At 32.9% G+C, this 21,917-nt stretch overlaps 2 protein-coding genes across 2 annotated transcripts; both read right to left on the reverse strand.

Moving 5' to 3' along the window:
• Positions 1-6,110: 6,110 nt before the first annotated feature.
• Positions 6,111-7,345, reverse strand: LOC131168269 (mavicyanin). The gene is made up of 2 exons (XM_058127574.1): positions 6,807-7,345; positions 6,111-6,714 (listed from the first exon to the last, which is right to left on the reverse strand). The coding sequence occupies exons 1-2, from the start codon at positions 6,976-6,978 to the stop codon at positions 6,350-6,352; spliced, it is 537 nt and encodes a 178-aa protein (XP_057983557.1). The 5' UTR covers positions 6,979-7,345; the 3' UTR covers positions 6,111-6,349.
• A 453-nt stretch (positions 7,346-7,798) lies between these two features.
• On the reverse strand, positions 7,799-21,672 carry LOC131168270 (triacylglycerol lipase 2-like). Its single transcript, XM_058127575.1, has 9 exons — positions 21,134-21,672; positions 20,894-21,013; positions 13,010-13,150; positions 12,730-12,840; positions 11,432-11,575; positions 10,630-10,670; positions 10,003-10,082; positions 9,156-9,251; positions 7,799-8,259 (listed from the first exon to the last, which is right to left on the reverse strand). The coding sequence occupies exons 1-9, from the start codon at positions 21,317-21,319 to the stop codon at positions 7,940-7,942; spliced, it is 1,239 nt and encodes a 412-aa protein (XP_057983558.1). The 5' UTR covers positions 21,320-21,672; the 3' UTR covers positions 7,799-7,939.
• Positions 21,673-21,917: the final 245 nt, after the last annotated feature.

Here is a 21,917-nt window from a genome sequence, read left to right on the forward strand (position 1 = left end):
CCACACTGGAGAACAACCATGTCAGAAGAACTCACTGCCCTTATGCACCGTGGCACATGGGAACTGGTCCCTCCCCCACCTAATTGTCAACTCGTAGGGTGCAAATGGATATTTTGGGTCAAGTGAAAACCTGATGGGTTTATAGTTCGTTTTTAAGCATGACTTGTTGCCAAAGGCTACAATCAACGTCCTAGATTGGATTAAAAGGAAACCTTTAGCCCCGTTGTGAAACCTGCAACAATTCAAACTGTTCTAACAATTGTTGTAATGCACGGATGGTCCTTGAGACAACTTGATGCTAACAATTCTTTTTTGCATGACCAGTTAACTAAAACAGTATATATGGCCCAACCCCCGAGATTCAAAGATGCATCGGCACCTAATTATGTTTGCAGGTTAATAAGGCAATTTATGGCCTAAAATAGGCTCCTAGAGCCTGGTACTCGACACTAAAAATGGCTATAGTGAGTCTCGGGTTCCAAAATTCAAAGGCAAACTCATCCTTGTTTATCTACCAACAAAACTCTGTTCTGTGCTATTTATCGGTATATATGAATGATTTGGTCATCACTGGCAGCGATTCGATTTGTTTTTATCTCATATCATTAAACAACTTGAAATTCAATTCTCCATAAAAGACATGGGTCAGCTTCATTTCTTCTTGGGCATGGAAGTCATTCTAACAACATCTGGTCTCTTTCTATCCCAGCACAAATACATTTGGGACCTTCTTTCAAAAGCAAATATGATGGGTGCAAAGGGCATGGCTTTGAAGTTGCTTGATGGAACAACATCATTTGATAGTACCAAGTATCGAAGTGTTATTGGAGGGCTTCAGTATTTATCCCTCACATGCCCAGACATTTGTTTCTCAGTAAATAAATTGTCACAATTTACGCATAAACCCACTGTAACTCACTGGGCCGCAGCAAAGCGACTTCTCCGGTACTTGAAACAAACCATTTTCCATGGCATTCATATTAAAAAAAAATTCTAGCTTTACTATTACCACATATTTCGACGCTGATTGGGCAGGCAACTTTGATGATTGTACATCCTTGGTTCTAATCTCATTTCATGGAGTTCAAAAAAACAGAGAGCTGTTACAAGATCATCAACCAAGGCTGAGTATAGATCTCTTGCCAATGTTGCCTTTGAAACCTTGTGGCTGCTATTGTTATTCAAAGAACTCGGGTTATTAATAAAACATACACCAACATTGTTATGTGATAATCTAGGTGCGACACATCTTAGTTTCAATCCTATGCAGCACTCTCAGATGAAACACATACAGATTGATCTACATTTTGTTCGTGATATGGCTCAAAACAAAATTCTCAATGTTCAACATGTCAACACTCAAGACCAGCAGCTAGCAGATTTAATGACCAAACCATTATCACAACAACGCATGGAGACTCTAAAAATCAAGATTGGCTTAGTCGATGGTTACTCCATCTCGCGAGGGCGTATAAGGAAAGACTCCTCAAATCAAGCTCCCAATCACAAGTCCAGATTTAGAGACTGACATTATGTTTGTACTAAATATTAAATATTATGTGTTGTAAATGTGAGACTTGATTTTAGTTCTCTTGCCTAGAATCAAGTTTGTGTACGTGTATATATGCTAGTACAATTAAGTGAAAAAGTGTGGAAGATTTTTCCATTGACAGTAATAAGAATCTTTGTTCAAAACTTCATCAGGGTTGACTCCTTTCACAAATAATACCTTTCACCACCCACCCCCTTCAAGAGGAAATTCTTTGAAAGGTGATTCTAAACCTAAAATGTTTCCTCCAAATGAGCTCATGATGGAGTAGCCTTTTCATTTAAAGCTAAGCTCTCAAGTTTGTCCAACACTACTTCTTGCAAGACACCTACACTTGAGACCTTCGTGCAAACCTTACCTTCTAATCCTACAAAACCATCTCGGTCCTTACCATATTTCCAAAATACGCATCCTTCCACATAGAGTTCCTAAGTTCCACAACAACATCAGGTTAACTGGGTCATAATTCTAACATTAGGCATATGATTTGTATATGTGAGTCAGAAATAAATATTATGTGATGTTAAAAAGTAAATGAAAAATTACAATAATAATGTGGTAAAGGATATAAAGCTCAAAGTTATAGGGAATTAGAGGCCACATATTGCTTTAAGGCTTTAAAGAGCATGAAAGTTACAAGTCGTTTAAAGGCTATAGAGAGTCTGAAGGCTATATGGAACTTGGAAGCTAAATGTATGTAGCCTTGAGGTTGTGGAAGCTTGAAGGTTACAAAGAACTTGTAGGGTACAAGTGGCCTCAAAGTAAAAAAAAAATTAATTTTATGTGTGGGTTATAGATTTATAGGGGGAGGTCCATATGACTTAACTAGCCAACACATTTGGCATTAAGCCTTCTCGTGCCACCTAGTTGTTTGGTGATATTTTTTAGACATAATCTTGAAACAACTTGCACACAATAAATAAATTTTGTACTAGTATAACAATCTATTAATTTAATTTAAGTATATATCACTTTATTATCTACGTACTACTCGAAGCATGATTCAAGAGTGGAGAAAATTTGCTTTAGTTAAAAAATGGAATGACACTAAATGGACACAATAATCACTATGCACATTCTTGTAAAAAAAAAATGTAAGGACCAAATAGCAATTGCACTTTTCAATGCGAATATAATATGACATAAATGTATGAAGTGTAGGTAAGAAGCGCGCAAGCCTCAAAGAATAAAGATTAAGTTTCAATAACTCATCACCCAAAGCCAAAACTCATAGGTTTTACATTTTTTTTTTCCATATATATTGTACAATGCATTAGGAAAATGACTAGCACTATTATATTGAAGGAAGAACTATTTAGTCTCTCCCATTTGTTTTTATAAAAATTCTAATGATTAGCAATTTTTACTTGTTTTAATAGGGGCGAGTGTGGTTTTTACTTCTGAACTGCTAACCGAACTAAAGTTTTAGTTCATTAAAAAATGAAAACTAAAACCGAACCTTTCAAAGGTTAATAGTTTAGTTCATTAGAAAATGAAAACTAAAACTAAACCTTTCAAAGGTTAACATGAATTCAATTAATAGTTTTTAGGCCAATATCCAGTGGTTAACAAAATCAAATCATTTAAAATAATTTAAAATTTAAGTCACTAAAAAAATATTTTTTATTTCATAATAATAAACATGTAAATTTAAAATATTCATCATTAAATTTTAAGTATCAATCATATTGCATATTTTTTAAATTTAAATTAATAAAATTTAATATAGTGTTAAATATAATATCTATTATTTATAATATTACCGATTTGATGCCATAATTGTGACCAAACTGAAATATGATTGAAAACCCAAAAACTAAAAATTCCAAACCAATACCAAATCCAAAAATGATTAATTGACTTTTTGATTTGATTTATTTCAATTTTTATTATCCATCCCTACTTCGGGTTATGAACAAGTAATGATATTGTAGAATTAACACTTCCTATGACTCATCCACTATTAAAAAAAAAAAATTCCTCACCCACTTAATGGGTGCCTTAATGCTAGCTAATGGTTAACCCAATTCCAACAAATAAAGAAAATTGGAGGGTTTCTTGTTTCTAATAGCATAATCCCTTAACTAGGTTTTTTCAAGAGGGAAAAGATGTGAAAATGAATGAAATGAAGGATTAATAATATCTTCACTTTGAAAGTTTTATAATTTTATTCTCTTTTTGTTGAGCTATAATGGAAACAGAATCTTGATGAGCTGTAGAGAGACAACCTTGATGAGCTGTAGAATGCTAGCTTTGATATGTTGTAATATCGTTGCTAATCCCAGCTCATCTCATTGAATCACCTAATTGAACCTCATTACCATTTTCCATTTATATCCATCCCCATCCATCTATATAAATGGAGATGTGTGTGCGTGAAATATAATGTGAGTGTAATTGAGTTAAAGGTGTGTGTGTGTGTGTGAGAGAGAGAGAGAGAGAGAGGTGTGAGAAAGAGTGAGTTGAGTTGAGTTGAGTGGAGTGCAGTAGCCTCCTCCTCCTCTTATATTTTCTTTCAATTTTAGTAAAGTTTGGTGTGCTCCCTGGACATAAGTCAGTTTGAACCAAACCACGTTAAAATCTTGGTGTTCATTTTTGTTTGTTTATTTTGCTTGTGGTGTGATTGTTGCTTCTAGATTGTTATTGTTGAAAATTCCACATGTGAATTTATCCCACATTCGAAAATTTGAGTGGATGATAGGTGCTTACATACATGGTTGGACCCAAGAGCCAATAGGTTTAAGCTTTTGGGTCAAGTTGGTGACTTTTGGGTCAAGTTGGAGTTCACTTATGTGTATCAAGCCCATCCATAGGCTTCTCCGGTCCTAACAAGTGATATTAGAGCTGACAATTCGTAACTCTGAGTGAGTGACATCATAAAAGTCAAGACGTAAAGCTAATTCTCCTTACGTCCGAGACCAATAAGGATCATCTAGGTCTAGGATGGATCCGAATAAGGTTAAGACGTGGGAGGTAGGATTAGTTCGGAAGCACGTGGAATGCAATTCGAGACACGTAAGACGCCAGTGGTAAGGCCCACTTGAGCAACTATTGGGAAATTGAGCTTACTCCCATAAGAGAGATAGTTTCCGTTCAAGGGGGAGTAGTCGGAACTCACAAGTGAGGAGAAGATTGTTGAGAATTCCACTTGTGAGTTTGTCTTATATTGAAAAATTTGAGTGGATAATGGGTGCTTATATACATGGTTGGACTCAAGACCCAATAGGCTTAAACTTTTTGGTCAAGTTGGTGTTCACCCATGTATATCAAAGCTTTTTCTATAAACAAAAAGGAGATTAGAGGTTTTTCATTCCCTTTTGTTACATAGAACAGAAGACTCCAAAAATATGAACCCTTGAACAAAAGCATCTAAGTGCATGTTTGGTACATGGAAACAAAATGAAATTAGTTGAAATAGAATCGAATTTATAATCACTTGATTTTTTCGTTCTCTCCATTCAAATTTTCATTCCATTCTATTCCCATTTTATTCCATTTTATTCCCATCTTATTCCATTCTCCAAACTAAACGTGTAAAAGGAAACAAAATAGTAAATATAATTATTATTGCCCTCTTTCATCATGCATTTTAATAAAACATGTGAGAAAATAACTAAGGCATCCTCTTATTCCTTTCTATTTTATTCCCATCATTTATGCGATGACCACAGTTCAACTTTGATGAAGTATTATTCGGTTTGATCCTCTTATCTCAGATTTTAACTTTCTTTTTATTTAAACTAATCAAGATTGTGTGACTAAACCAAACATAATAAAATTTGTTGAAAGATAGAGAGTATCAATATATTTTTAATTTTCCTTCATGTACTTGATGTTCTATACGAACCTAAAAATTCCATTCTTGTTGACAAAGCTAATTACTAGCTTTTGTTTGCAAAAAATTTCCACTTAACTTGTGAAAAAAAAAAGGAATCATATTTCACCACGGCATAGTCATTTATTAATTATTGATTAAGAATTTAAGAAATATGAGTCTTACACAAAAAATTAGTAAAATAATCATATCATACCGTATATGAATAATGCATGTTTTTTTTTTTCAATAAAGTGGAAACTCCAGCCACCGATAAGCCCTTTGGACCCCCCGTGCGACATCAAACCCATGAGGGTGGAAATGTTGCTGTTCGCCCATTACCGCACCCCTAGTAATTCACCGTGTAAACCCAAAGTGAAGAATCAAACTTGTGACCTTGAGGTCACCAAAGTCACAAGTTTGTCCTTATCACTTAAGCAAGCCCGACTGGGCATATGAATAATGCATGTTAATAAGCGATTTTAATATTATCCCATTACCTAATTGTTAGTAAAAATTAATTAAAAAAATTAACTTCGAAAGTAGTAGATGAGTTTATGATCATGTCCATCTGTCATAAGAAAAAAATAATCAACACAAATCTCCATCTTTTGTCATTTTTCTTTTGTTTTTTACCTCTTCTAATAATTATTAATTATATTTAAAAAAAATTGCATAATTTAAGACTATTTTAAGGGCTACCCAAAAAAAAAAACAAATAAAAATACAAAATTAGAATATGAAAAATTATCCGAATCATAAAATATAATCATAAAATCATAAAATATAATCACATAGAAATTTCAAAGTACAAACAAACCCCATCATAATCACCATAATTAATTAATCCTTTAATTAATTAAACAACCCAACAAAAAAGTATTTTAAAAAATTCAGCCACTAACACCATACTAATTTATTCTTATTATTTTTTTCTTAAAAAAAAAAAGAATTAAAAAAAAATCTTATTCTTCCCCAATCTGATCTCAAGGCAGAAAAACGAGGCAGATCGCAGATACCACAACCATCAGAACCGCGGTAGAGGAAGGGAAGACGGCGAAGGCAGAAGAAGCAGCGGCCGGCGAGGAATTGGAAGCGGAGGTGGAAGACGGTGACTTGGAGGAAGATTTGGGGGAAGAGTCCGCGGAGGCTGTGGTGATTTTGAGTTTCATGCCCTGGCCGCAGTGGCCGGGGGTGCCGCAGGCGAAGTAGTGGTCGCCGGACTTTGAGAGTTTGACGGCGTCGTTGCCGGCGTTCATGGAGGTCAGGGGGCTGCCGATGTCGCACTTCTTGTACGCGGTCTCGTCGGCGAGTTCCACCACGCTGTGCAGTCCCGGTGAGTACTTGAACACTGCGCCATCAACCATTATGAGCAATATGCATGGCCAGATGCATATACAAAATCTGAAACATACAGATAAAAATATACATATTGATACATACCAATTTGATCTCCAACCTTGAATGATTTCCCAGAAGCCCAAGCATTGTAGTCTGTGGATTGATCCCACACCACTTCATACTGAGCAGCCATGGCTTCTTCCGTGACCAAGCCAACACAAACCAGCACTGCCATTAACACAACTGACCGCTGCTTCAACTTCAATCCCTCCATTTTAATTTCTTCTGTCTCTAGATCTCTAATTTCCCCTCAATTCAATTCTATGATACCCAATGATCAATCCTGGCAAGCTAAATATGTATATATACACACATACGTGCAGTGAGATCTGAAGTCTATATTTTAAACTAGATGTACTTTAATTCTGTAAAGTAGGAATTGGTGAGAGAAGGGTCGATGCATGCTCTGTTTTTAGATGCATTGGCCGCAAAGCAATGATCTAAGCTTGGTTGGTTTAAAGGTTTCGGAAGCTTGCCTTTGAAACTAAGCCATTGTATTTTATTTTACTGTCTTGTATTGTGTCGTCTATAGAGACTTCCCCTGTGTTTTGTATTCGCAGAAACCTGTCAGGAACAGAGTTGCGGTGGCTTGTCTGATCATTAATCAATAATAATTACCTGATAAGATTAGCTGCTTTCTGATTCAGACTGCCTGTTCAGTGTTAACTTCACATTTTCTTGGTAATCAACCCTTGATGTAAGCATTAGGGTCGCTACCATTTTAAGCAATTATGAATGATAATTCGTAATTTAAGTTGGTTTTTAATTCAACTACTTAGACTTTAAAGTTACCTTTTAATTAAACTCGGTACCAAAAGAAAGTCAAATAGTCAGCCCTAATCATCCCTACCGGGTGTCCCAAATTGGTACCTTCCTCATTTGGAAGAACGTTCGGTGGTAGGTTAGTTTATTAGCCATTTGCTACACTAGCCATTCAAATATTCAATCAATATTCATAATTATATGCAATTATATTTAAAAATACAAAAAAAAAAAAAAAAACCCAAAAGTACGATATGGATGCGCATCCAAAATTTCCAATAAATCGAAAATATTATTTCTTATTCATCAAAATACTTAAATATTTATATATACTCAAAGAATGACAGATCAACACATCTATAGAGACATATATAATTTCTGTGAAGAGGCGGTGCTCGATCGATCTAGACGAATCAATTTCGATTGAAAAATGAAATGATCGGATTGTAGACGATGTCCTTGGCGGAAATTCCCATGATGAAATCTGCGTGAGCGTAGTTCTCGATGAACTGGACGCTGTACTTGTCTTCGTCGTGAGACTTCAAGACGTCGAGGAGGTGCTGGACGTCCGGCACGTCGGAGAGGGTGTCCCGGCCGCCGTAGCTGAGGAACAGGGGGAAGTCCACCGGAATGTTCGACAGGTCGTACGCCGGCGGCCGCGGGCTGCCGTAGTGTTCCATGTTGGTCAGGACGTTCACGTAGTCGTATTTCGCCACCTCCTTGTACCTGTAAACTGCGGATTCATGGGGGTAATATCGTAAAAATAGTTTCTTTTTTTAATTTTTTTAAAAAAGCATTAAAAAATTATTTGTATTTTTGTGCATTTGAATTAATTTAATATAAATTTTTTTGTTGTATTTTTATCAAAATTTGAAGTTTGAATTCTAACCTCCCAAGCTCGAGTTTAGTTCTTTAATTTTTATTTTTGAAATTTATATTAAGATTTCAGAAAAGTTTCTTGAAATAATATTTTTTTTTATAAAAAAATTCTGATACAAATGTTAAAATATTAAAATTAAGGTTACGTTATTGCATTCTCTTGAATGAATAACCAAACATGATCTTAACTTCGGATTGAATTTGTTTCAAAGCTAGAAGCCTGTAGTTTCTGTATCGCAGGTTCATGCAAGATTTTTATATATATATATATATATATATTTTTTTTTTCAATTCAGTTTAAATTAAAGATCTTGTTTATTTAAAAAAAGGGGAAAAAAGAGAAGGAAATTTTTTTTTTTTTGTAATTTTTCCTTATATTATGTTCTGATTTTTATTTTTTTTTAAATGTGAATGATATGTAAAATCAAACTTTGGTTTAATGACTCATTGTATATTTTACCTCGTTTAATGTACAGATGAATTATTTCATATCTTCCAGATCATTATCTTGTTAAGCCCTACCCGTTAAGTGATTCCATGAGAGACGGGTCTAAGCCCTAATTTTTAATCTTGCGAGAAAACAATTTCTTAGGGCCTTCTTTTTTTAATACCCAAATGAATTTTTTTTGTAAAGTTTAGGACCTCTTGAATTTAAACCAATTGTTACCAAATTATAATACTAAAATTCAAAGTCATATAAAAAAAAAACTAAAAATGCAATTACAAGAGGAGGGAGTGAAGGAAACTTACTTTGAGATAAATGAACCAAGTTCTTGGTGGATGTAGCTTGAGGTTCATAGTTGAGGAAGAGATCCACAGTGGATGAGTTGAGACAGCAATTCTTCCCTTTAAACACCATTTTAAAGTAACCCATGAAATTGCACTACCTTGTACTACCATAACTTAAGTACTCCCTATGTTACTTGGTACTATCATTTATGCTATTAGTACCATCAAACTCACTAACTTAAAAGGTATATATCTCGAAAAAAATGCTTACTAACATAAGCTCGTGATAACATGGGTCCAAGTGATAGAGCACCAGCAGGTGCAATGACGTGGGCTCTATGAGATACGAGCCCACGTCATATTGCACTGCTGATATAAATCAGAATGTATTCGAGATATGTCATTAATAGATAGAGAGTGAGATTCATATCTAAGACCATATGAGTATGGGGCTCACTTGTATGTTTGTTCGGTGCACATCTCAAGTTGTTTAAGGCCTATTTAGTTGTGAAAAATATTTTTTATTACTTTAAACAATTATTAAAAAAAAAACCTTATTTTTTAGTTTCTCGAGATTTGCATTATAGAGGTGTAAAATGAAGCATTTGTTTAATTGTAAAAAATAATTTTCATTTTTCATTCTGAGATGCGTCCGGATGGACAGAGAATGCAAACCACACACCTAAGACTGTCTGGGTGTGGGGTCTACTAATATGTCTGTCACTTGCACATGCGTGAAACTTAAGAGTTGTTTAATGAGGTAGATTTTATGAAATTTTAAAATTAAAAATAATTTTTTTTAATAAATATTTTCCCTCAAACATTAGAATTATCATTTATAATTTAGTTTTAACATATTAATTAATACCTGTGAGCGCAGTTAGCAAGTCATAGCAGTCTATCCCATTGTTTTGGCACAGAGACTTGAGAAAGTCAGTTGCATCCTGCCTGTTTGTTACAGCCAAAAAGAATTAATAATTCATTAAATAATCAAATATAAAAATAATGATAATCCTCGAAGCAACATTCGAGTTTTTAGAAGTTGACTTTTTTATATTTGGAGATTTTGAGTTTTAATATTATAAGAGGGAATAAGTAAAGGTGGACAAAGCTAATCTGAACCTAGAGACTAAACCAAATCGAATAGAAAATTTAAACCGGTTTATCATTTTCTTATGACTTGGTTTTGATTCATTTTAAAAATTTTCCTGTTTAATATCGTATAAATTTTTTAAACATATGTTACTTAAAAACATGTTATAGTTTTATAGTTTTTTTTTTTTTAAATAGTTCCTAAGCATGTAAAAAAATATAATTTTTAAAATGAATGGTTTGGTTGACCAATCTGTTTCGGTTCAATTTTTTTTTTTGACTTAACTAAAATTAATTAACTAGTTGTTTGTGTGTGTGTGTGTGAGTGAAATAAATGTACAATTATATAAGAGAGAATGAGATGAGATAAAGAGGGAAAATATTATGAAAGTTTGAGCTTTACCCTTTTAGATTGAACTCTGCATGACCAAATATTTCAGTGATCTGCAGGCAAAAATTTAAAATTACCATCATCGTCGTTATCTTTGCTATGTTCGTATCGTACTAAAAGACTTATAGATAGTAGTTTTTGTGCCGTAAAATTTAAAATTCACAAATTAAGAAATATCATATTAGTACCTGAACTCCTAGACCCGTCAAGAATTTGAAAAATATTAAGAAAAAGAAAAGAAAATATTGAAGAATTGTCATTTTCATGTTTGGTTGTCAAGAAAAGTAAAAATAAAAATAAAAAATATACTAATTCAACATTAACGGTCGATATGGAACTTAAAATATATTGAAGAAAATAAAGGAAAATAGAAAGGATTCTACCTTTTCACGTTTGGTTATTAAGAAAAGTGAGAAAGATAATAAAAAAAGATACAAAATTAATGAACAAAATTTAAATTTTATGCATCCTTACCATTTGATTTTTCTTAATTTTAAATCATATTAGAATAATTTTTCATTTTAAATGACATTTGGGTGCCATTTGGAATTGAGAAAACACCGAGGAAAAAAAAGAAAAATATGAAGGAATTTGCACTGTTGTGTTTGGTTATCAAAATAAAAAATAAATTTATACACAAAATTTTGATTTTACACACCATTAATATTTAGTTTTTCTTAATTTTTAGTCATATTAAAATAAATTTTTATTTTAAATATAATTTAACATAAAAAGAAAAATACAATAGAAAATAAATTTTCTCCTTCTTTTTCTTTGCTTTATTTTCTCAAGAAAAATCCTTGATTATGCATACCTCGCCAACAAAAGATTTAGCAGCAAGGACAAGAAGGGGAGTGGACATGTGGCTCAGATAAGCAATAGGACTCAACAGAGCAGCTGATCTCATTCTGTCCAACAGTTTTCCCTCTGATAAGGCCACCAGTGCCACCAATGTTCCCTGCAGCCAAACACCTCCCACCCTTTTTAGATCCACAATTTCATTAATTCATAAATTCAAATGGGGTTAATTGAAAACTATTATTTGCTTTCTTAATTTTCAATTATATTAGAACAACTTGAGAGATCTCCCAGAGAGCACACCCGGGTCCTCTAAGCCACTCTTTTTTCGTCCTTTTTAAGTGATCTGAATCGGAGAGTTCATCGGAGGTCATTCAACATTTTTATTCCGCAACACTTTTCATTTGTAATAGTATTTGATATATAGAGAAAACACAATGGAAAATGACTAAATGAGTGTCCTTCTCATCTTCCTTTTATTTTATTTCCCCGACTAAAATTCTTGATCTAAACAAACACTAATGGTTTGTTTGGATCAATGATTTTACTTGAGAAAATGAAAGGAAATGAGAGAATAATAAGGAGAAAACTCATTTTACATTATATTTTCCTTCTATATTAAATTGTATTAAAAATATAAAAAATATTTTTATATGATTTAAAATTAATAAAAACTAAATATTAATGATGTAAAAAATCAAATTTTTATTCGTGAGATTGATATATTTTTCATCTTCATTCTTACTTTCGTCCATAACCAAACAAGAAAATATGAATTTCTTGATGTGTTTTTTATTTTTTCATTTTTCTAATATTTTTTGAATTTCAAATGAGGCAAAGTAAAATGAGAAAAAAAATATGACCATTGTATCGAATCAATGTTATGAGTGCATCTAGATTGGACATATTATGATAGTACCGATAATGACATGGGACCCATAATTTTTTGTCTTGTTGGAATATCATTTAAAACACATGATTTGGGATTCCTATTTCAAGACATGATATGGATTCTTAACATTTTCGTGCAAAAATCAACGAAAAATTGTGGTTTATAGGCCGCTACTCTTTAAGTCTTTATTTTGAATCAAATTTGAATTTTATTTTCAATAATAGGTTGTAATTTAAAATTAAAATAACACAATGAGAGGTTAATTTATTTAATTTTTTTCCTCACAAAATTATTAATCAAAATAGAATCTTGAACAAATTAAATAAGTTGAAATCTTCACCATTTTCATTAATAAAAATTGGGAATTTTTGAAACCAAAAGAGGAAATAGCTTAACAAAAGGGCTAGGAGGGAAGTGCTCACCAGTGAGTGACCCACATAATGACTCTTCTGACCTGTTTGGCTGAACACAAAATCAAGGTTAGCTGGTAGATCATAGGCGGCCAACTCCTCCCATGACCAATTCCAATACTCCTGCAATCATATCCATATTAAATCTCACAAACCTTTATATTAAAATTTGATCAAATTCATATAATTATTAATTAACATTCCCAAACATTACATTAAGAACTTTTTTTATAATTCAAGAAAAATCATTTTCCATTATTAAAATTTTATTTTTTTTATATTGAAAACGAACCGGGTCGGACGAGCTGAGGGATGCATGGCCTTTGCTTTGGTTGGTGCCCCGGGCATTTGCTATCCACACATCGAACCCGTTTTCCGCCAAAATGAACGGTAGACTTTTATCAGGCGAATTTAGAAACCACGTCATCCCATCCTGCAATTTTATTATTATTATTTAAGATTTAATAATAAAATTAAATTACCCGCATAGACCGTAATAATCTATTTAAACTTTCCTTGAAATTTGAATTTTAAGTTTTTAGTTATGATTGCTTTCATCTTATTAGAAGAAAAAAAAAAACAAATGATAACATCAAGTCGAGTTGCTACATTAAAACACTTAATAATTAATTTATTCATTTAAAATGTAATTTTAAATTAATTAATTTTATAATTATTAAAATAAAAATAACAGGTTGTCCGTGCATATTGTCAAATATTGAACTTGATACCATCTCGAGTTGAGTGGATATCATAGAACACTCAATTTTAATTTTTGTAGCTAAAATTTATTTAATTTACAATTAATAAATAAAAAGTTACTTTAAATTTTAAAAAATTAAGCTTAACTCAATAAACTTTAATTTACTGAAAATATTTGATACAATATGAGTATAAAATATGACTATTTTTTATATATATATATTTTAAAAATACTACAAAATAAAATATAATACAAAAATATAGAAATAATAAAACGATAAAAATTTAAAAAAGTTAAGTTTGGCTATAATCATGAATATAATTAGGAAATTTGAAATTAACTAATCAAACTATTCAAAAATCTAAATTTAAACAAAATCGAATTGAGTAGAATGACAAATTAAATAAAGTTTAAATAGCTCCAAAGTTACACCAAACCATGAGAATCTCAAGTTTTATAATTGAAGTGTTTGTTCACCCGCCCTACGAAAAATGGGAGATAGAGAAATGATTGAACTATGAAATAAGATTATTTTTTTATATTCTATTAAATGTTCTACTCTTTGATCCTACCTTTCTATTAGCTATAATATATATATATATATATATATATATATATATATGTTTTCTATTTCATCTTTCGGGATATATTTTGTGCATATTTTTTGGGGTCATTGGATTTTGTTAAAGCAACATATTTTTCTTGCTGAGATTCGAACATTTTATTATTATTTTTCAAAAATTAAAGTTGAAACTTCTGATATAAATCAACAATGGTTTGAAACATTCTGAATTACAAAAGTAACTTTACAAAAGAAGCAATCTTGACCCAATAAAACAAAGCAAAACGTTCGGATAACTTAACGATATTTCGTCACACAACCCTTCTTTCATGTTACTCGATCATGCACAACGATAGAGAGAGGAGTGTAAACAAGACAATAGCCCCTGTAACTTTAAACCTCTATACTTAATTATCTTAACTTTTAAGAATCAGGCCATATGACATGGGTCCACAATGACATAGATCCATGTAACATTAGTGAGTATATCACAAATGTATTCGTGTGTTTATCACAAAGAGTCTTGGTGTACTTCATGCAGTGGCTGAGGTGGAGAACTAGACCGAAAAAGAGATTCTCAAGTCAAATATTGGGGTTGAGTACGCTGGTTTCGTTCAAGAAGTTTTATGAGCATGGTAGGTTATATGCAGGGCTTGTAGGGTAGTTCTTGGTGAAGTTAGTGAGTATGACGCATTTCTCATGTGACCGATCGCCAAAGGTATCGCTAGATGAGAAAGTTGCAGGTGAATTGTGGGTAGATTTTGCGGTAGACTATTCAGTTGTGAGTGGATGTCAAGTGGTGCAATATTCTAGTGATGAAGGATCTAAGTTTGGTGTTATGTCTAAATAGTAAACTTTTATGGGGTATAAGAAAGGTAGGTGCAAGTTGGGTGATCCTATGACAAACAAAAGGATGATCGATGACATGACTTTTGGTGATAGAGTCATAGGGCAACGGACTCAGGTAAAGAAATAGAAACAAATCCCAAAAAACTACAGTAGCAGCAATCATGTTATTCAGGTGGAGTTAGAGACTCAGGGCAGAAATGCGGGGAGTTCTATCTCAGGTAAATAGTATCACAGTATGAATGGGCATGTGATGCAAGTGGAGCAACAAACTCAGGGTAGAGATGGCACAGTTCATATTGCAGGGAGTTTTTCATCTTGGGAGACCAGCAAGATCACGGTGGGCTCATATGCACTATCAAATCACTACTTAGGTGAGTTGGGGAAGCTTCCAGTTTGGAAGAGGGTGATAAGATGTCGTGAAGTGATGTTTGGAAGATGGTGATAGGATGTCGTGAAGTGAGGTATATGTTGTGTGTAAATAATATGTTATTTGGCTGGAAAAGCTTTGACTGAGGCTAATCAGTTGGGAACTCTGTTGAAAGGTTTTGATATGAATATCTTGGGTACGACCAAGATAGGTGTTGGTTTGTTGATTCACATGGACAAAACTGTAGAGAGATTGGTATTATCTCAAAGTGGTTTTGTGAATAGGGCTACAGGGAGATTGGTGTTATCTCTTGGTGGCTTTATGGATAGAACCGCAGGGAGACTTTGTTTGCTGTCTCAAGGGGGTTCTATGGAGAATCAATATGGAATGTCTACCGTACGGTACCCAAGGACGGGCTATGATGTACGAGATATGTCAAAGGTTCCCCATAATTGTGCAATGAGATGTTTCAACATGCAACAGAGTGAACCGTCAGTTGTTAGTTTTGTTGAAGACTATACAGGGGGTTTTGGTGATATAAGACTTACAGGAACTTTTGAATTTACTGTTGTGGGAAGGTCTTATTGGAATCCTAGGGTGAAGCCTTGGGGTATTACATCTACAACTAGGGGATCATGTGCACTATCACATCACTACTTAGGTGAGTAGGTGAAGCTTCCAATTTGGAAGAGTGTGATAGGATGCTGTGAAGTCATGTATATGTTGTGTGTGAATAACATGTTATTTGGCTGAAAATATTTGACTGAAGCTAATCAGCTGGGAACTTTATTGAAAGGTTTTGACATGAATGTGTTGGGTACTGCCAAGATAGGTCTTGGTTTTCTAATTCGCATGGACAAAACTACAGGTAGATTGGTATTACTCAGGGTGGTTTTGTGAACAAGGCTATAGGGAGATTTGTGTTATCTCATGGTGGCTTTATCGATGGAATTGCAGGGAGACTTCGTTTGCTGTCTCAAGGGGGTTCTATGGAGAATCAATATGAAATTTCTACCATACGGTACTCAAGGACAGGCTATGATGTCTGAGATATGCCAAAGTTTCCCCATGATTGTGCAATGAGGTGTTTCAGCACGTAACAAAGTGAATCGTCAGTTGTTAGTTTTGTTGAAGACTATACTTAGGGTGAAGTCTTCGGGTATTACATCTACAACTGTATTGGGGTTGATGATAGAAGTTGAAACTGTTATTGGCAAGTTCAAGCGGTGTTGGTTGGACTTGGTGCATGTATCCAAATGCTAAAAGGGAGATGGTCCCAACCGAGCGTTCCGAGTTCAAGGTGGAGAAGTTAGATTTGTTTTTCGAGTTCTCCTAAGGGACATATAATCGTCAAGGTGGAGATTGTTGTTTATGGTGTAGCTCTTATACTTCGGGGGTTTATAAAAAAAGGGAGGAAAACATATGGACGTGTTCTTGGTGTAGGGCAACAACAAAGACTCGTCGACGAGCACTCTGTGCTTGTCGATGAGGAGATATCGAGAGCTAGAAATCTCAAAGTTTCAAGACTTGTTGATGAGTGGATAGATTAGTCAATGAGTGGTCTTCTCTGTCTCATCGACGAGTGTCTTGTTTTCGTCGACGAGTGTTTTTGGGCTGCAAGAAAATATTTGAATTTTGAATAGTGTGATGATTGGGGATTCGAAGGGAAGCCTCTGAGGGCTTGTTATATATGTTCTTCTGAGCATATTTTGACATAAAAAAGAGAGTGAGAGAGGGTGAGAGAAGGAGAGAAGATCATTGCAGTGTGTAATCTTTGATCTTCATAGTGAAATCTCTTACTGATTGCTCCCGTGGATGTAGGCTTTACCGAACCACGTAATTCCTGGTGTCGTTGTCTTTATTATTGTTTTCTTTATACTACTGTGGTTGTGGATATATTTTGTATTTCACCATTGAGATTGTTGCATATAATATTGTTTGATTCTTTACAATGTTTATTCCGCTGTACATTATTGGAAGAGACGTTATTTTCACAACATATTTAGAATTTATTAGGTAATTCTATATTAATTTAAACTTAAAGTGTTTTTTTGAATAACATGAATAATTCAATACATAAAGCTCAACTCTAAATATTAAACTACTAAAACAAGATATTGTCATGACTGAAAAATATGAAATTTAATTTTAAATTTTTTCCAAAATCATCAATGGAACAAAAAAGTAAATAAAAATACAAACAAATACATGATCATAACTAAAAAACAAAAAAAAAATATAAAACGTTATAATAAAAGATAAAAATAAAAACTAACTGTAATTATTTTATTTTGTTCTTATATTTTTAAACTCGAGTTTTAGTGTTACAAACACAAACCTACAATTGAAAATGATTAAAATGATTTTTTTTAATAACCCATTATTCTTTTTTAAATTTTTTTATAAAAATATAAATATTTTTATTTTAATTGTATTTTAACTTCATTAAGTTGTTTTGTATTAATTTTAATTTAATTTGTTTTTTTTTTTTTATAAAACAATCTTTCAATATACAAATGTCAAATTTGAATTTTAAAGTATTGAAGCAAGATATTGTCGCAACTAAAAATCATAAAATTTAATTTTTCAAAATTCGTCAAAATATCAATAGAAATAAAAAATATAAAAAAAATTCATTATTGTAATTAACAAAAAAAATTTAAAATGTTATAATAAAAGATAGAAATTAGCTATAATCATTTTACCTTGTTATTATATTTTTAAACTCAAGTTTTAGTGTTACAAACACAAACCTATAGTATATGACAATCTAAAATTACTTAAATAATTTTTTTAATGACCTTTTTTTTTTTTTTCAATTTTTTTAGAAAAATATGAATGTTTTTTTTTATTAATTTTATAATTATTAAAACAAAAATAGTGTGGTGCCCCTGCACCTAGTCAAATATTGGACTTGGCACCATCTTGAATCAAGTGGATATAGTAGAATACTTGAATTTGATTTATTTAATTAAAAATTAATTTAAATTAAAATTTTAATAAAAGTTACTTGTAAATTTTAAATATTTAAGATTAATTCAATTAAATCCAAGCTATCATAAATTTTTTTATGTATAATATGAAAAATAGAAGATCTAAAAAATGAAATATTTATTTTATACAATGAAAATATATTATCTAGAAAATAAATAACCTAATATAAAAATATAAAATAATTTAGTTTAATTTGATTATACTCATGATTATATTACGAAATTTGGACTTGCTTATCAAACTACTCATATAACTTGATTTCATCAAGCGTAATTAAATGACAAACAGAGTAAAATTTGAAGTAGCTTCAAAATTACGTCAAGTCATGTAAATCCTCAACCTTTTATAATTGACGAGGACCTGTTCTAGGAGATAGGAAATGATAGGATATATGATGCAAGGTTTTTTTTCATATTTTATTAAATGTCTTATTCTTTTATCAAAGCTTATTATTTTTGGAGGGGTGTTTTATTCAATTTTGTAAAAGTAACACATTTTTCTTTCCAAAACTCAAGCATTTCCATACTAACACAAATTAACAAAAGTTTGAGACGTTTCAAATTGCAAAACCAATTCGAGAATAAAGAGATCTTTATGAAGGAAAGCAATTGATCCAAATAAATAAAGCAGATAAAGAGAAAACGTGCAAATAACTTAATGGTATTTCGTCATACAACTCATGTTGCTCACACACAATAATGGAGGGAGGAGTGTCAATAGGAGTCCCATACAACTTTAAAGCTTTACAACTTAAATATCTTTTAACTTAAAATATTTATATATAATACGTTGATTTGCCTCCTAAAATTCAAAGTATTTTATCTTACCCCTTCCTAAAAATCCATATATTTTTCCTTGTATAATAGTGATTTCCCTTATTTCTCCAAATAAAAAAATTTAATTCCATCCACTACCCGAAAAATAAAAATAAAAAATAAAAAAACATTCACACACAATAATTCTTCGATACACTATAAATTTTATTTTATATTTTTATCAATATTCTAATATTAAACTGCTTAGTTAATTATTTTACAATTTTAGAGTAACCGTTGACCCGACTTATTATTTTTTTTATAACTTCTAAAAAACTGCCTAAAGAGAAAAAAAAAAAAAAAGGAAAATAAAAGAAAAATAAAAAAGGGTTTCCCTTTTTGAACTAGTGGGAAGATCATCACTTTGACGATTGAGAGTGGGTTGGTGAGGTTTGTGCATCTCATAATAGCAAGACATAATGCTTATATATATATATAGAAAATAAAAGAAAAGTAAAAAAGGGTTTCCCTTTTTGAACTAGTGGGAAGATCATCACTTTGATGATCGAGGGAGAGTGGGCTGGTGAGGTTTGTACATCTCATAATAGCAAGACATAATGCTTATATGTATATATGTATATATATTTAAAAGTAAAATTCCGGTAGATTTGTTTAAGTGGTGAGGACGAAGTTTGACTTTAGTGACTCGCAAGTCTCAAATTTGATTTCCTACTAGTAATTTGTCAGGTGAATTACTAGGAATGCATAATGGGCAGATAGTAGTATTTTCATCCCTGATTTGGTGTGGCTTAGACAGACCCGAAGAACTTGCCCAAGTTGAAATTTCAGGTCATCAACTTATTTTTTTTAAAAATAATTTTTTATTATTGAAAAAATCACTATGCCCCAATATTGGGCAACACAAAAGAAGGGATTCCTCATAACATCTTGGGACTTTTATCTTTCTTGACTTTGCCTAGTGTCCCTTTTTTGGGTACCTTCATGACATTGTATTCTTTGGGCATGCCTCCTTAATGATATTGTGCTTTTTTTTTTAGCACTTTTAGTTTTAGGTGAGCTTTCATTCAACCTTCTCTTTAAAGAAAGGCTCCTCTGTTTTGGGCTTTTAGTATCTTTACATTTACTTAGCATCATCTATGTGATTATCCCTCATCACAACTCAAATTTTAGGTTGCACTAAGTAGGCCCTAATCGAGCGGGTCAAGAACGATTAATGGGGTGGATTTTAATGGGTAATAGTATTCGAGACTATTACCTTTGAAACTATAATAATTTAATTTTAAAAAGTTCCTTCAAGAATTGTGAAAATATTGTATTACTTTTCAATATTCTAACATGAAAAGAAATATTAAAATTGTATTTTTTTATATAGTTATTTTAAAATCTAAAAATAAAAATGATATTTTATAATTAGGAAAACTGAAAAATAGAATATAAAACCATATTTTTTCCCATCAAGGTCATTTTATATTAATTTAAATTTAATTTTTTTTTGTATTTAAAGCACTAAAACAAGATATTGTCAAACTAAAAATCATAAAATTTAGTTTTTTTTAAAAAAATTATCAGTAAAAACAAATAATTAACAAAAACAAAAAAAAGTCAAAAAGTCAAAATAATATCAATTCATTTTTATGATGGAAACAAAACCTAAAGAATAACAAGAAAATGCATGTGACCTAGAATTAGACCACTCCCAAAGCAACTTACGTTTGGGCCTTTTTGAATCCTAACAAAAATCAATTAATTAAAAAACGGCAGCCAAAACCCAAAAGCGCTTTTGGGCACACGCACAGAGTACTCTGTTTTGTCCTTTCTATTGTTTTAATGTAACTCAAAATCCAAACAACACCCAGAAGCCGCAAGGTCACATGCACAAAGCCCATTAATGCTAAAGTCAGTTCACTGTGCAGAAAAGCACTTACCACAAGCACGCCATGCTGTATAAGCACTGGTGGCTTCTGCTTATCCCCACTCCCTCCATTTCCAGAAAGCCCTTCTGGGATCCTCTGCAAACTCAGTATGTACCCATCCTCTGTCTTCACCTTCAAAAAAACAAAGAAACAAAAAACCCACATGAATAGAACTTAATAGATTTATTAATTAATTATCATTAAGCACTGATCCAAACACGCCCCACATAAGCACTTCCCATAAGCACTTACTTCGAACTCCTGGCATTTGTACCCGTGAACTCTCACCGCGGTGGCACAAATCCCCCTTCCCGCCGGAGCCGCCGCAAGGAGCAGGTCCTCGCCCGGTGACCGGCGGCATGATCCGCTTCCGGCTGAGGCCGCCAGGAGGATCAGGATGCCGAGGACGACCCGACCCGGAAAGCCGAACAGACCCATTCCTCCTGCGTCTCGGGTTGAGGTTTTGAACTGAGGTGGGGGAGAATGGGGGCTCGGTCGGGCTTTATAGATCGGCACCGGGTGGGAAACGGCGTCGTTTTCTTCTTGGGTGGGGCCCAATCGGGTCTTTAATTCTGGATAATCGGGTTATGGAGAGCTGTGATGGGCTTTGCAGTCTCTGCCGGAGCTGAGGACTGAAGAGATTTGAGATTTCTGAGTATGGGGCCGTGTGGGCCATGGTGGGTGTGATGAAGCATTCGATGCATTGCTGATTCTTCTGTGGGCCCACTCAATGGGCCCACGTCAGATTTAACCGGCCGCCGGAGACGGCGGTTGATTTGCAGTTCTGCAGAAACACGGCGGCGTCTGTTGGGCGGAGAGATCTTGAAGATGTGTCCCCACGTGTCATCACTGTGATTTTTTACACTTTACCGTGATGGTATTACCCGAATCTTGTTTGAATGCAGGGCCCACACAAAATATACGTAGGCACACAACAACGGACGGTTGAGATGATATTATTGTTAATTTGTAATTGCTTGTTGAATTTGTTAAAAATGGTAATTAATTGATTAACTAATTAAGTTGTAAAAAATTC

The sequence above is a fragment of the Malania oleifera genome, chromosome 11, assembly GCF_029873635.1.
Source record: "Malania oleifera isolate guangnan ecotype guangnan chromosome 11, ASM2987363v1, whole genome shotgun sequence".
NCBI classification, from domain to species: Eukaryota; Viridiplantae; Streptophyta; class Magnoliopsida; order Santalales; family Ximeniaceae; genus Malania; species Malania oleifera.

Coding starts and splice junctions, on each gene's coding strand:
- LOC131168269 (XM_058127574.1), bottom strand. CDS start 6,978: ATGGAGGGATTGAAGTTGAAGCAGCGGTCAGTTGTGTTAATGGCAGTG. Junction 6,715..6,806: donor CAAGGTTGGAGATCAAATTG/GTATGTATCAAT, acceptor TTGATGGCGCAG/TGTTCAAGTACTCACCGGGA.
- LOC131168270 (XM_058127575.1), bottom strand. CDS start 21,319: ATGGGTCTGTTCGGCTTTCCGGGTCGGGTCGTCCTCGGCATCCTGATC. Junction 11,576..12,729: donor ATTATGTGGGTCACTCACTG/GTGAGCACTTCC, acceptor GTTTGGCTGCAG/GGAACATTGGTGGCACTGGT. Junction 8,260..9,155: donor CTTGGTTCATTTATCTCAAA/GTAAGTTTCCTT, acceptor ATGAATCCGCAG/TTTACAGGTACAAGGAGGTG.